We start from the raw sequence: 15,804 nt of genomic DNA on the forward strand, positions 1-15,804 counted from the left end.
AGCTCTGCCCCTGCCCTGCTCAGGGTGTGAGCACTGCACTGCCCAGCACTGCCCTGCACTGCCCTGCACTGCCCTGCACTGCCCAGGGTTTGAGCACTGCACTGCCCAGCACAGCCTGGGGTGTGCACTCAGCCCTGCCTGACCCCCTCCCAGCACACCCTGCCCCAGCCCTGCCCATGGTTCATCTCCATCAACAGGTAGGCTGGACAGGAGTGGCCTTGTTCAGCACATGCCACATGCCCTGGATGGGACTTACCCTCACCATCCCCTCCTCTTTTCCTCCTGAGCTGTGACCTCAGGACCTCCTGAGGCCCAGGACAGGTGCTGACTCACCTGATGTGTGAGCACACATCAAATAACATCACCAGAAAAGTCAAGTTGTCCCAGGATGGCAGGTTTGGAGGTGGCTTGGGACACTTCAGCAATCCCTAGACAGCCCCTAGCTCTTGGCCAGCCCTGAGCTGTGCAGAAATGGCTTTGAGAAAAAGGGAATGGTGTGGCCCATCCAAGAGACGCTCCCTTTGGGAGGGAAAAGGAACGTGCAGAGGTTGGAATGTCTTTAATCCCCATGCATGGGCTCCAGGCACAGTTGCCTCCAGCAATAACAGCCCTTTGACTGTGCTGGCTGAGTCACTTCAGCCTCCCAGGATGGGGACATTTTATCATGCACAGGCCTGTACCTCTGAGGGCTGTGTGTCTGCTGAGCTCTCTTGTGCAAGGATCCCGGTGTGATGGGACCCGATCCCAACATTTTTCTGGTCGTTCAGGCACGGTCCCTGCCAACAAACAATCCTCCTACTTCTGAAAACGAAACCCCACCTCTGAGGAGCTGTGATTTATCCTGGTTCCAGCCAGACTGCTGTGGCAGCAGGTGGAGTGTCCGTGTCTGCTGGTGTCTGCAAGCCCTGGTACCACCTCAGCAGTGCCAAGCAAGGTGACAGTGCTCCATCCACACCTGGGCTTGAGTCATTGCTGGTCTGAGCAGTCTTTGTCATGTTCATCAGTGTCCTCAGCTTGTCCAGAAGTTGGCTCATCAACCAGTAAAGTCATAGAATCACAAAATGGTTTGGATTTGAAGCAAGCTTAAGGACCATCCCATTCCACCCAGGACACCTTCCACTGGCCCAGGCTGATCCAAGCCCAAAACCTGGCCTTGGACACTTCCAGGGATGGGGCAGCCACAGCTTCTCTGGGCAACCTGTGCCAGGGCCTCACCACCCTGAATAAATTCTAAGAAAAATTAGACTCAGCAACTGAGAAATCACATCAACTAGACCACGATTGCTCCATGCTTATTATTCCACTTTACTGGGCTGCAGGACCCAGGGGTTTGTCTCCCCAGCACACCTTGGTTGCAGAAACAAATCCAGAAGGATTTGAGCTCTAAGGTTTTCTCCAGACTGCTGTGAAGCAGCACCTTGCTGTAGGAAAGCCAATGAAATCCAGGGATTTTGTTGGAAGGCAGGAGCTGAGGGAGAGGCAGGAACAGGCAGATGCTGACAAAGGCTGAGGCCAGTGTGATCTGGGATCTCGGGGTCACTGTGATTTTGTGGACTGAGGTCCAGCTTCACAGACTGCCAGTGCCTCAGGCAGGCACCCTGCAGCAGGCCTGGGGTCCACACAGATCCTGCACCTCCCTCCCTGCCCACACCCTGGAAAGCAGCTTCCTACCCTGGGGGGAGCAGGAATGTGGGCAGGGGACAGTGTCTGCCCCAGGCTTTTAGGACCATGAGTCAGGAGGTGACAGATGAATTGTTTGCAGAGTTGTTCCCTCTTTTCAGTGTTGCTGACATTAATGTGCAGTGGCCTCTTGAGCAGAATGTGTTGGCCATCCTTGGATGCTGCAGGTGCTCTCCTCAGTGAGCTGCTGCATTGTCTTCCCCCTTCTTATACAAGAGCAGCACCCCAAAGGGCAAAATGCCACAACTTAGACAGAGAGGTACCCAGCAGCCCGGTCCCAGCTTTTCAGATGCCCTGCTGTCCTCTGAACCCTTTTGCCATCCTCCTGTTGTAGCACCCTGGTATGGAGCAGCCCCAGGAACCAGCTGTAACCCCAGGAAGGAGGTGGCACAGAGAGCAGGGTGATCCTGCAGGTGTGTGGGATCATCCACCTGGTATCTTCCACCAGGTTTTGGTACAATTATTTGAGCTTTTCCCAAAATCATGTTGTATGTTGTTTATGAAAGATAAGTAATATGCAAGGGTGGTTTAATGTGATGTGTAAGGATTGAGTGCAATGAGCAGGGCCTGATGGGGGATGTCCTTAATATCAGACTGTAAGAGAAGCCATCCTGGGACATCCAGGAATAAACACAGCATGTCTTCTCCTGCTAATACCTGAGCTCCCTGTAAGAAAAGCTGGAGCTTTCCTGAGCTTGAGGCCCAATGAAGAATTTCTTGTTTAATACCAGGGTGGCCCTGTCCCTAGAATATTATCAAACTCTGTTTGGAATTGGTTTCTGGTTTCTCTGTGTCATGCTCTGATGATGAGTTATTGGATTCATTATGTGCAATGTGAAGAAGCACTGGTTCTTGTCCCAGTCCCAGCATCTGAAAACTTCTCTAGCTGCCCTGCTGCTGTGAAAAACAGCATTGTCCGCCACTCCAGTGGTTTCTGAGGTCTCTGAAGCATCTTCCTTAAATATTGTTTGTCTGCACCAAAATGGCTTCATTTTGGAAGCAGTCCATGCTGATGGTGGTCTGGAAAGTCTCTCAGTCTGTTTTACTGGTTGGAGGAGGGACTTGTAATAAATGGCAGGCAGCAGGATCCAGCAGAAGTGTGACAATGGGCTTTGCTTTAGTTCTGACTTCAGATACTTCCAATGACCAACACTAAACACCAGGCTCACATTTCAGAGAGCCACTGAGATTCAATGTTTGTCCCACCAAAACCCTGAAAGCACTTGCTGAAGCCCCACTCTGTATCTCTCTGTGTCCAGCTCTGTATCTTCTTGATTTTTAACAAACATTAATTATTATTTCACTTCACTGGGCTGCAGGACCCAGGACACCAGCACACCTGGGCTGCAGAAACAAATCCCTCTGCAGGAGCCCCCGAGGCTGTGCTGGTCCCTGTGGGACAGTTGCCCACCTGGATGAGGTTTCCATCCCAGGGGGCTGCAGAGAACCCAGGGGATCCATCCCTGGGGCTCCCAGGGCCCTTGCACAGCTGGGAAGGAGAAGCTCAGCCCATGGTTATGGAGCTGCAGGGCCCATTGCCAGCAGCCACACGTCCTGTGGGGTGCCAGCCATGGCAGAGGGTGCAGCAGCCTGGCAGCGTGCCCCCCGTGGGAAGGGGCTCTGGGTGCAGCAGAGGCAGCTCCTGGTGCTCGCTGCCCCCTGCCCTTGGCCTGAGCAGGGCCAGCAGGAGGGGAGAAGATGCCCAGGCAGGGGCAGAGGGAGATGAGAGGGGCAGGGTGCTGTGAGGGGCACAGCAGAGGAGCTGAGGGCGCAGGCAGCTGTGACTGCCAGAGTGCCAGAGGCTTGGAGTGGCCCTTGTGAGCACTGGGGCCCCCTGTGCTGCCCTGGGCCCAGCTGAGCACAGGAGCTGCAGGAGGGGACATGGCCGGGGGAGCCCCATCCATCCCACTCTTCTACCAGCCCTGCAATTTCTATTCTAGGCTCCCCAGAGGTGAGGATTTGGCATTTCCCCATCCTTCTGCCTGTTGTCATCTGCTGCTCTGCTGCTGCCTCGTGTCCTGCAGGGCAGGGCCCAGGTGGGACAGCGTGGCCTGGCCAGAGCCTGCCCAGCATCAGGAGGAGCAGAAGCATCACAGCTGGAGTCCTGCTCCTCACACCCCCTGCAGTCACCCCCAGGGTCTCTGTTCTCTCCCAAGAGCACTTCTGCCCTGCCCTGGCTCTCCTGTGATTCCCACTAGCCCAGGCAGAGCTGTAGCCAGTGCCCAGCTGTATTTGTGCATCCTTTTAGCCCTGTTCATCTATGGAGCTGTCTGGGTTTGGAAAGCCAGGTGTGTACTAAGGAAGGCAGGAGCCTCCCCTGAAATTGAAAATGTAAACCCCCCCTCCAAATTGCTATGAATTTTAAATTAAGGGGCTCTGAGGCAAAAATTATGGGAGCAGGGAATAACAGTTCTTTACTAGGGAAGAAAATAAAAGGATAAAATGAACAATGCAGTAAACCAAAACAGCACTGCCAGAGTCAGAATCCAGCCTGACACCCTGTGGGTCAGGCTGTTGGCAGCAGAACCATTGGAATTGTGGCTCAGCCCTCCTGCAGTGTCAGGGCTGGTTCTGCTGGAGCAGGGATCCTGGAGAAAGGTGCAGTCTCTGCCTCTGAAGATCCAGTGGCAGAGGCAGCTGCTGTTCCTCTGGGAAATCCAGTGCAGAAGCTGTGCTGGTGTTCCAGAATCTCCAGATTATATCCAGGTAGGAATGCTTGGCTCCTCCCCCTGGGCTCCCATCTCCCAGTGGGATGCTGTAGTTCTTATCAGCCATGCAGGGACATTCAATGGCTGTTATCAGCAGATGTCTCCCTGGAGGGAGCACTGGGTGTGGAAGAGATAAGGAAAACTGCCCACTGACAAAAAACTACCATACAGATGGCAAATTTGCTTGGCAATCCAGGACAGGAGTCTTTCCCTCAGTTTCCCTGTGGAATTCTGCATTTCCCAACTGCTCTTCCACACCAACCTCTCTCCTCAAATGTGGAAGTTGTTGGCAGAAATGCCAGGTGAGATGCTGTCAGTCCTTAATCATGCTCTTCATTTGGAAGGGAACCATTTATTAAGTGTGGCCTCTCTGCTGCCCTTTTGTACCAAACACATCTTCTCCCCTGCACTGAATGTCAAAATTTAACATTTTACTAAAGAAAAGCTTAAGTCATGGTAGCTGGTGTCTATTCTTTCTTCTCCATTCTTATGCTCTTTTACCCTGTAAAAAAAAAAAAATTGGCACAACTCATTTTTCACAAGCTACTACTGACAATTCCTCATTTCCTTGCTCTTTCTTCTGTGTTCATACAAATAATTTACTGATAAGTCCCCATTTTCTTCCAGAAGTAGAAGAGTTTTGTGCCCTAAAGCTTTCCTTTTTTAAAGGATGTCTCTTTCCAATTTTCCTTCCACATCAGACTCTGAATCCTTGGCAGAAAGGCTGCAGTCACTGCAATGGGTCCGTGTTCTTTGGGCTGCCCCTCACCACTGAGGCCATGACACTGTCAGTAAACTATGATAGAACCCTAAGCACCATTTCCTTTTTCATGCCATCTCCAATCACTCTAAGGAGGTTTTTGAGTAACCTCAGGTATGTAAAACCTTCCTTTTTTAGGCACTTCCCCAGGCCCAGCTACCTTGCTGGGATGTGTCTGTGCCCCAGGGGAGCATGTGTCAGTGATGTCCCAGCTCTGGAAGGAGCAAAGTGCAGGACAGAGGCATGTCCAGAGTCAGGAACAGCCTTTGCAAAGATGCTGAGATGATGGCAAGCAGTAAACTCAGATGTGTGGGGCTCCAGTGGGTCAGTGAGAGAGGGTTGTGTCTGACCAGGTCTGAAACAGCCCTTGGAGTGTGGTTCTCACTCTGCCTCCCTCCCTAGAGCAGTTCAGACACCCACCCCCGTGTCGCCGTCGAGGCGGTCACGACACAAAGCAGAGACCACAAGCAGTCTCAGATGGCAACTCTTTATTATTGAACATGGCTGACTTTTTATACACTTTCTAATTGTTTATGCTTCTACCTTCACTACTGGCTACAATAAATTAACATAACACTACTGGTCAAAAGTTACAGTGACTCCAACGAACTTTCTAAAAATACTTTGTCCAGCTGCAAAGTTCTCTTACCTTTCTTCAATTCTTCACTTCTCTTGGTCTCCTTGGTTGCAGCCTTGGAGAGAGCTCCTTATCAGCTTCTTCTTGCTTCTCAGCTTCTTCTCACTCCTTTAGCTAACAGAATTGCTGTTAGCCCCTTCCACACCCTGGGTGCACTGTCCCCTTTGTCTCCTCCTTTCCCATCACCTGTGTAGGTGTCCCCATGTCCACTGCCCTCCTCCATGCCCTTCACTCACTTCCATCCCTGAGGGCTCCTCCTGGCTCCTGCCTGTCCAGCCCAACAGCCCCAGGCACCTGCTCTCTCTGCTCTCTCTGCTCTCTCTGCAGCCTCTGGTTTGGCTTTTTCCCCAGCAGTTCCAGTTCCTGCTGCCGGCTGTGCCAAGGCTGTGGGGTCCCTGAGCAAACATCTGTGAGCAGCTCCTCACCCTCTGTGCCTGCTGTGCCACAGTGGGGTAGGAAAGCTGCCCAGGGCTGGTTTCCATCCCCTCTGGAGGGAACCACTGAGGGAACACACATGGGCAAAGGCTGCCTGACTCCAGGATAAATCTGGGACAGCCCGGCTCAGAGCACTGGTGTCAGTCTGGGGTAACAGAGGCACATCTGCAGGGCAGAGGCCCCTTTGTGCAGCACCAAACTCACTCCTTGGCTCTTCTGCTGCACCTCCTGGGCCACACTGGGCTGCAGCTCACCTGCCAGCTCACCTGCCAGCCACCTTTTAAGAGCCCTGGCTGGCCAAGTGGTGCTTTCCAGCTTTCCAGCAAGAGCCCAGAACAACTTGAGAAACAAGCAGCAACATCCTCCATTTCGTGTCAGGCTGTTGTTGTTGGGTTTTTAACAAAGTTTTCTTTTTTCTAATTATAGGATGTTGCAGAACAATCAGCTGAGCCGCATCCCTGCAGAGGCACTGAGAGATCTTCCAAACCTCCAATCTCTGTAAGTCATTAAAAATCAATGCTGCGAGCTGCACAGTCCCTTGGGGACCCCAGGCTTCCCAGCATTTGAGTCATTAGTTCCTTTGTCAAGGATGTTCTGTTCCTTCTTCCTTTTCTTCTCCAATTTATTCAAAGATTACTGTCACTTAGAGTGGAAGGGAGGGGAGGGCAGTTTTCAAGGAAGAAACACTGTCTTGGAAGAGGATGTTGAAATTACAGCTCCCCATGTGTGCATTGTGATGAAAAGGCCACCAGAGCCAATGCATATTTCAAGGAACATTGGAAAATATCCACCCAAAGAGTCTGTCCTCTGCACTGTGGACCACAGTGGGGAGAGGACCTGCCAGCGAGCACAGAGCACAGTCTGGGCTGTCAAAGTGCAAGTTGGGCTGTTTAACCCAAATGGAGGATAATTGTGGCAGGGTAGAACTGCTTTAAAGACTTTAACAATTCAGCCCTGGGAAGAAGCTGAGGCTGTGGTTGTGCTTTTCCTGTACCCACAGCAGGTCTGGGCTCCTGTGTTCCCTAAAAATCACACCACTTTGGAATTCTGCTGTTTCCTGAGTATGGGCAGAGTTGAGACCAGACCCTGGGAGTGCCAGTGGATTTAGGGAAGGTGGGTTTGGTGCAGGGAGCACAGCTGAAGCTTGTCAGAGCATTCTGAGTTGGGCTGAACCACTGAAAATCTGACCTTATCCCTTAATCCTTAACTTCAGTCCTAGTCTTACAGCTCTTTTATCCCAGAAATGTTAGCTGGGACCAGTTTCTGGCAGTCTCCTGCTTGGAGCAGGACTATTCCAAATACTCAGAGGGGCAGCTGCAGCTCTGTCTCTCCAAGCACAGAGATCCCCTCTCACTGGTAGCCTGGGGCTGCTCTTCCTGGGGAAGAAACTTTTTCTCAAGTCCAACCTAAAACTCCTGGAAGGCAATTTGTGGCCATTACTCTTTGTCTGATCACTTGGAACCACCCTGAAGGACTTGGCTCCATCATCTTTGCTTGCAGGTCCCTGGCAGCTCTCCTCTCAGCCCCTTCCCTGCTCCTTCCACCTCTGCTCATGGGGAAATGCCCTGGGACCCTGGCTCAGCCACTGGCCCTCCACTGAACCTGTCTCATTCTCCTCATCCTCCTTACACTGGGCACCCCAAAACTGGGCACAGTTCTTCATGTGTGGCCCTCTCAGTACTCAGTAGGAGTTCCTGTAAATACGAATTTAAATATTAATTTGCAATGGGGGTGTTGGCTGTGCAGGATATGAATGTTCTTTCTGCCAGAAGAGATTTGAAACATTTGTTGTTGAAACATCATTGGCACATGGTTGTGGTTATTATTAAATTGTGTTGACATCACCACCAGTGCCAGAGTCGAGATCCCCACTCCAGGGATTTTGAGATCAGGTTGTTTTCCAAGTGACTTCTCTTTCAAGGGAAGCATGGCATGGAAGGTGTGCTGGTTCTTGGCTTCTTTTCTGCCTTTGTCAGGGTCAGGATTGAAAGAGCTCGAGATGATATTTCATGTTCACACTCAGATGCTTATTTTTTCCTTATCCATGTTACAGTCTCATAAGCAGTGAGTTCTGCAGTATTTCAGTAACAAGCTACAAAAATGGCCCCATATCTATCACTACAAGGTCTTTTAAGGAAGAAATATCCAATTAAGAAATGACGCCTAAATTATTTTCACTTTCAACACAATAACCAACCTCCCATGCCCTGCAATGTGGGTTTTTTAATCCAATTACACAAAACCACCCAAACCCATGGAGAAGATGAAGAAGGAGCAGCCTCTGCCCTAAAACCTCCATCTTGCTTTATCTATATTACTGTATTCCAAAACCTTAAACTCTTAAGTTTTATATGCTACCCTATGATATTACAGAGGCAATCCCCTATGATATTACCTACCCTATGATATGACACACCTCTGTTCAAACTCCACACCCACAATCCCAGTTCCATCATTCCATTTTGGAAGCTTCTTCATGGCCTCAGGTCAATGCAGTGTTCTCCTGGGGGTCAGTGCCTGGCAGCACAGAAAGTCTGAAATTCTCAGCATCCAGGGGGGGTTCCAGCAGCAGATCACAGCCCCAGGAACTGCCCCAGGAACACCCCTTTCCACTCAGCCTGTCTCTCCTGTGCCCTGCCACTGTGTGACAGCCAGTGCCACCAGAGCAGAGCCAGCCTTGGCTTCTGAAGGTTCAGCTGCTGCCACAGCTCTGGCCACCAGCCCTGGGGCATTCCCCACTGCTGGGGGGCAATCTGGGCTAGGGCTGGGTGCACATGCTCCATCTCCTCAGCCCCTGCCAAAATACCACAGGGCACCTGAGAAATGCAAACCACCCCAAGCAGACACTTGCAGCACTCTGGGGTTGTTTAAGGGGCAGGGTGGGAGGATCCCATGTGTGAATTAGCACAGAGGTACCTGCTCCTAGTGCATCTCGAGGCCACCTCACCCAGGGTGGTTTTCCCAGGTGTCTCCAAAGTTGGGTCAGGAGCTAGGGCCAGTGGGATCCAGTGCTCTTCCTGCAGAAACTGAACAGTAAAAGCAAATTTTTGGAAGAAATAAACTGCTTTAGACAACCTGAGGGAGACTAGGCTGGGAATAAAATCAGAGGGTGAGCATGTGGGCAGGTCTGGCTCGGACATGCCTCATGCCTGTCACAGCAGGACTCTTACAAGAGCTGCAGCCACAGTGACCAGAGGCTGCTGCAGCCAGCTGTGTCCTCCTTGCCCCAGAACAAGCTGTCCAAGCTGGTTGGTTCCCACCCAGGGTCCAAGGTGACTTAGCAGGGACCTCCTGCCTTCCCTGAGCAGCCCTGCTCCTGTGCACAAACCTGTCTGGGCTGTTCCTGCCCCCTCAGAGCTCCCTCAGCCCCTCACCCCTGCAGTGCACAACCACCATTGCCTGGCCCCTCTGGGCTCCTTTGCTCCTCCTCTTCTCATCATCCATTTTTAAGATACCTGACCTCATTTCCCTGTAACAGAGCCACATCTTCTGTGCCTTCCCCAGCTCTTCCTGAGGCTCAGGATCCTTTCCCAGCCTCTCATTATTTTTGAATCCCATCCCAGACTCAGATTGAGCACAGGAGGGACTGGGACTGTGATCTCCCACTCTTCCCTCTGCCTTAAAAAGACCCAAACTGTTAGGCCTGACAGACCTGAGATCAGGATGGGAAAGGCACCAACACCTTCAGGCCTGCAGAGCTGCTCCATCCAATGCTCCCAGCTCTCCTAGCCAGGCCCACAGCACATTCACCAGGCACAGTGGGAGCAAGGGAGTTCAAAGGAAAACTCCTGCTGGGAAAATAAATTTTACATGGGAGAGGGTCTAAAGTGCCCCTCCATCCAAGTGAGCCTCCATACACATTCTCATGGTCACAGAGTGCCCAGGGCTTCTTTAGAATCAGAGCACAGAATTATTACTGTTGGAAAGGACCTCTGAGATCATCGAGTCCAACTGTGCCCATTCCCCACCTTGTCACCAGCCCAGAGCACTCAGTGCCACATGCAGACACTCCATGGACACCTCCAGGGATGGGCACTCCACCACCTCTCTGGGAAGCCCCTTCCAGTGCCTAAAAACCCTCTCAGTGAAGGAAATCTTCCTGACGTCTGACCTGAACCTCCTCTGGCACAGCCTGAGGCCATTTCCTCCTGTCCTGTCAGATTTACACAGGTGACTGATTAACACCCTTTTGGGAGGCCCTTTTGAGAACTGGCAGAGCATATAAAAATATAAAGAAATCTATAAAGTGTATTGGGAACAGCACAGTCTCCTGTAGCAGATCTTTTAGGCCCTTAAAGGTTATCTCATTCCAGCCTCCTGCCATGGGCCCTTTCCACGAGGCCACATTGCCCCAGGCCCTTTGCCAACCTGGCCTTGAACACTCCCAGGGACAGGGCAGCCACAGCTTCCCTGGGCAACCTGTGCCAGTAAGATGAAGAGCTCCAGGAGAAGATTTCTGTATCAAAAAGCAAGCAGCAAAGCATGAGTAACTTGTGTAGGTGTCACATCAGTGATCCCACCTCACCCATCCCGTTCTGTCTGTGCTTACAAGAGTTCAGGGTGAAGCCACAGGAGATCAGTCACATCCCCAGCTGTCACCTCTGCATGTGTGCCCCTGAGGCTGGCCCAACTCCTCAGCCAGCTGGGGGGCAGTCTCTTCTGGAAGCAAAAGTTTCAGAAGTGTGTGACCATGTTCACAGGGGTTCTTGGATTGTGGAAGAGACGAGGATCTGACTCCATGTTTAGAAGGCTTGATTTATTATTTTATACTATATATTACATTAAAACTATACTAAAAGAATAGAAGAAAAGGTTTCATCAGAAGGCTAGCTAAGAATAGAAAAAGAAGGAATGATAACAAAGCTTCTGTCTCAGACAGAGAGTCCGAGCTAGCTGACTGTGATTGGCCATTAATTAGAAACAACCACATGAGACCAATCCCAGATGCACTTGTTGCATTCCACAGCAGCAGATAATCATGGTTTACATTTTGTTCCTGAGGCCTCTCAGCTTCTCAGGAGGAAAAATCCTAAGGAAAGGATTTTCCATAAAAGATGTCTGCAACAGAAGTGTTCCATGCAATGGAGAACTCTTCCCTGTCTGGGATGGTTAAAGGAAGGCAAAAAGTGCTTCTCAGAGGGGTCCTGAGCACAGATCACCCCAGGCTGCCCTGAAACCTGCCCTGAGCACGAGGAGACAGGAGGGAGCTGTTCTCCAAGATGGGTATTCCACAGGGTGGTTATTCTCCAGGGGAGCAGGCACAGCCAGCTCTGCCCTGCATTAGCACCACACCAAACTCTCTTCTGCCTCCAGACTGACTTCTTAGAAGTGTGGAGGGCATGTGCAGACAAAGGTGATGATTTGCACTTTCATATCATCACAGAATCAGCACAGTTGGAGGAGACCCTCAGGATCACCTAATCCAGCCACCAACCCAGCACCACCACATGGACCCCCACAGCCCATCCAGACACCTTTGAACACCTCCAGACACAATGACTCCACCACCTCCCTGGGCAACTTATCCCAGTGTCTGACCACTCTTTCAAAGAAGAAAGAATTTCTAATGTCTAATCTGAATGTCCCCTGGGGGAGCTTAGGGCCATTTCCTCTTGTCCTACCCCCTCTCCTTTCAGGCAGCTGTAGAGAGCAGCTTTCTCCTCCTCCCACAGGAGCTGCCCTGCAGAGACCCTTGGGCTGCTGAGGTGCCAAGAACCAGATCTGGTGACACAGCCCAATGTCTGAGGGGGAATACAGGGCTGAGATGCTCTGCTTGGTTTCTACTGCCAGGCTTCTCCAAATGTGGCTACTCACCTCAGACCAGCAGACTCCATGCATTAGAGTGATTTTTCCCCCCTCTTTTTCAAATATCTGAGTCATTTTCCACAAGTTTATGAGACTCCTGTGTATCCATTGCCAGAAAATTTGCCAGCCTGGAACGCCTATAAGTCACCCACAGCAAGGTTTTCAGGAATTACCAGTCAGGCCATGTGAGCCCCAGTGTCTTTGTGCTGCTCAGAGACTCCTTTTTTCCATTCAGAAGGGGAAGTGGCTTTATGGCACATCATGACAGCCCATGAGTTACCAGACTTGTATGGCACTTGGTGAAATATTAACTCCCTGTTTGCATGTTGGCTGCACATCCTAAGCAAGCAGGACAGCTGGGAAGGGGGTGAAAATGGGAGCCAACAGGAGTGGGGTGGAACCAGGACCAGACAGAAAGGGATTGTGTGGTGGTTATTTTCTTGCTCTTTCAGGTGTTTACATTTGGTGTCCATGTTTGTCGTTCTGGGATTCAGGCAGGATTTGAAGGGAAAGTGTGCATCCCTCAGGGACAAACTGACCCAGCAGAGGAAAGGCAGACTTCTCAATGACCAGGTCGTTTCTCAGCATTACAACAGAAGCAGCAGAACCAAGTGGAGACTGAGAACAATTGTTTTCAGCTAAGTTCTATCAGAAAAACTTCCCAATCAGTTCAAGAGATGAGGTGACCAGAGAAGTGGGACAGAAAGGGATGCTCTAGCCACTGTGGGACAGAGAGAGGCTGGCATTCACTGCCTGCTCAGCACAAAGGTAGATTTGAAATGCAGCAAAAGCCTGTGTCAGTGAACTCCAGTTGTCTCCAAATGTGGCAGCTTCTGGGCAGTTAGAGAGGATGAGACAGGACACATCACCCAAGCTTTGGAACTGAGCTGCAGGGTCCCTTTGTGGCACTGCTGCAGTCCAAGCCTGGCTCCCAGGCAGGAGGAATATCCAGACCTGCCCTGAGGCCCCTCTGTTTGCTGGCTGAGAGTGCTGGGCAGGGCAGGCAGCTCCTGCAGGCTCTGAGGAACCAGCTGGAAATCTGCAGAGGGTCTGGGAGTCCCTGACAGCAGGAGATCAGCTTAATGTACCTGCTTGAGGAGAGGGAGACCAGGCAGGAAGAAACTTCAATAAATGCTGTCACTCAGAGGGCAGAAGCAAAGCCATTCTTCATTTTTATCCAAAGGGGAACACTCTGACTCTCCCACCTCACTGAAACTTGCCTGAACCATTTTTTTCTGGCTTGCTCTCTCTCCAGTGAAGGATCTTGGGCTCCCAGGGAGCCAGTGTGCCTCATCTAGAGTTGCTAAAATTACTGTTCTGCCAGTGCTGGTCCCACAGCATGTCTTTTGTGGGGGACACCACCCCTGCCATGAAAAATTCTGCACACCTGAAGTCCACGGGTTGGCAGCTTTGAGAAAGCTCCTTACCCACAGACAGGTCCCCAGGTGCTGATGAAGGTTGAAGTAGGAGTGCCCAGAGCTGGGCCACAGTCAGAGCATGAATTCTCTGCTCCAGAGTCCTCAACCCCAGGAAAGCCTGGGGCCCTCTTGCACTGCACATGCACCCCCTGTGCCTCTCACCCCTGGCTTTGTGGCAGCCTGAACACAGGGCTCCAGCTTGCCCTCTGTACCAGGAGCAGGAGCTCTCTGCACCGGGGTCCTGCTCACATCTGGCTCTAAAACACATTCTGTCATACACATTTAGTTAGAAATCTGTCTTGGTTTCTCACTCTGAAAGGAAATGAGCATGTAAGAGCCACACAAAATTTTTTGTCTAAATGTAACACATTTATCTGTAAAACACAGATAAAAAAGGAGAAACACAGATGTCACAAAGACCATGCTTACACTGCTCTGCTTCTCTTCTTGCCTTCTGATGGGGACCTGTCTGCAGGTAAGGAGCTTTCTCAAAGCTGCCAACCCATGGACTTCAGGTGTGCAGAATTTTTCATGGCAGGGGTGGTGTCCCCCACAAAAGACATGCTGTGGAACCAGCACTGGCAGAACACTAATTCTGAGTACTCTAGATGAGGCACACTGGCTCCCTGGGAGCCCAAGTTACTGAAGATCCTTCACTGGACAGACAGCAAGCCAGAAAAAAATGGTTCAGGCAAGTTTCAGTGAGATGGAAGAGTCAGAGTGCTCCCCTTTGGATTCCTGCTCTTGGACACTCCAATTGCCCTGTGTGGTTCCCCCCATATCCTTCCTAACCAAAGAAGATGCAGCTCTGAGTTCTGGCAAATGACATTTCAAACACAGTAAGAGGGCTTCCTCCTGCAAGCTCTCCCTGAGGTGCTGTGAATCCCAGCCAGCCAGGAGCAGGTTTCCATCCATCCCACATAACTCTGTGCCAAAAGGGCATGGATGGGTCTAGGATGTCATCATGCCATGTGCTGACCCAAAGCTTGGCTGCTCCAGGTTGGACCACTGGGTATCACTGACCATTGGTCATCAGGGACCTCCTGTGGTCAGCACCATCCCTCCTAAAGGGTTTGGCTTTCCCCAGCAGTATCTATGGGTCATTCTGTCCATGGATGTCAGCCAGCTTGAGGGGCAAGTGTCACACCCACCCAGACAGCCCCATCCACATCAGACACCCCTGTGCTGACAAAAACCCCTCACCAGGTCCTGCAAAGCTGCAGCCATGCCCAGACCAGAACCAGACCAGTCAGCTACAGGATGGGGAGACATCACTGTCTGAGCTGTCAGGAAGGACACCTTGGCAGCTTTCTCTAGATGAATACAAAGGGATTTGGAATTTTATTCCAAAGAATTTGGATTTTAAAAGAAAAGTCCAAGCTCTGGAGACTGAGCCTCCTACCAAGCATGAGGGAGCTGCTTCCCAGCAGGTTTGATTTATCTGGGAAGCATGTTGGGAAGGCCAGTGGGGAGGATTAGAAAGAACACGCACACCTGATGGCAATGCTCTGAGCCCTGCAAGGGCTGCCAAGGCCTTACATAATGCTCAGATGCAGTTGTGCTCCCCTGGCAGAGTGTCTGGCTGCCAGTGGTTTGTAGGTGCAGTAACAACATACCATGTGCATGCTGGAAGAGTCGTGTGTCAGTCTAATTAACGACTTTGTGGTTTGTGAGCACTTACCTAAAGCAGATGGGCACTGTGTCTGTTCCTCTGCCAGGTAGAAAGAGTCCAAGGTATTTCAAAGTGAGCAGGTGCTATAAATTATAATTACCAAGCTTGTCGAGGTAGAGAAAGCAGAGAGAAAAGAAACCTGGTGGATTAAGAGATCAAGATAAACTCCTGTTTTTTTCTTTTTCAAATGCCTATGGAAAGCTTTTTTGAGAGTTTCTTGCAGATCAGCATTTTGGGAAGGTGTTTAGCATGTGTCTGGCTCTTCAGGGTGAGTGTTGTCTGATCAGCCTGGCGGGAGTAGGGAGGATTTACTGCCAGGCAGAAGAGTTAAAGCCTCAAGATCCTGCACCATGAGAGTGAGTTCCCCTTACCCCCCTTCCACACTGCACTTTGGGTTTTCTCTCCCTGGCAAGATGCTCCATTCTGCTGGCAAATCCTTGGGTGCAGGCCTTGTGGTTCATTCCCTAGCTCTGTATCCCACAAGGATTGACTCTCTTGCTGTTGGGCTTGATGGCATCCAGGAAAACAACCTGTGACTGTGTCTCCATCTTCTTCTGTCTCTTGGCAACTCCTCCTGTGTGCAGAAAAGGAACTGCTCCCCCCTGCCTGCATGTGCCAGTCCTCTACAGCCAGCACACTCTGCTGCCTTGTGGCTAAGGCAGCAGGGCAGAGGCAGCCACTGCCACAAC

The 15,804-nt window shown here is 51.1% G+C and overlaps 1 protein-coding gene across 1 annotated transcript in view; it reads left to right on the forward strand.

Moving 5' to 3' along the window:
• LGR6 (leucine rich repeat containing G protein-coupled receptor 6) overlaps nucleotides 1–15,804 on the forward strand; it is a 172,888-nt gene that overhangs the window by 83,986 nt on the left and 73,098 nt on the right. The window contains exon 4 of the mRNA XM_066565206.1: nucleotides 6,647–6,718. Within this exon, the coding sequence (XP_066421303.1) occupies nucleotides 6,647–6,718 (72 nt within the window). The remainder of the gene's footprint in view (nucleotides 1–6,646; nucleotides 6,719–15,804) is intronic.

The sequence above is a fragment of the Molothrus aeneus genome, chromosome 24 (assembly GCF_037042795.1).
Source record: "Molothrus aeneus isolate 106 chromosome 24, BPBGC_Maene_1.0, whole genome shotgun sequence".
NCBI classification, from domain to species: domain Eukaryota; kingdom Metazoa; phylum Chordata; class Aves; order Passeriformes; family Icteridae; genus Molothrus; species Molothrus aeneus.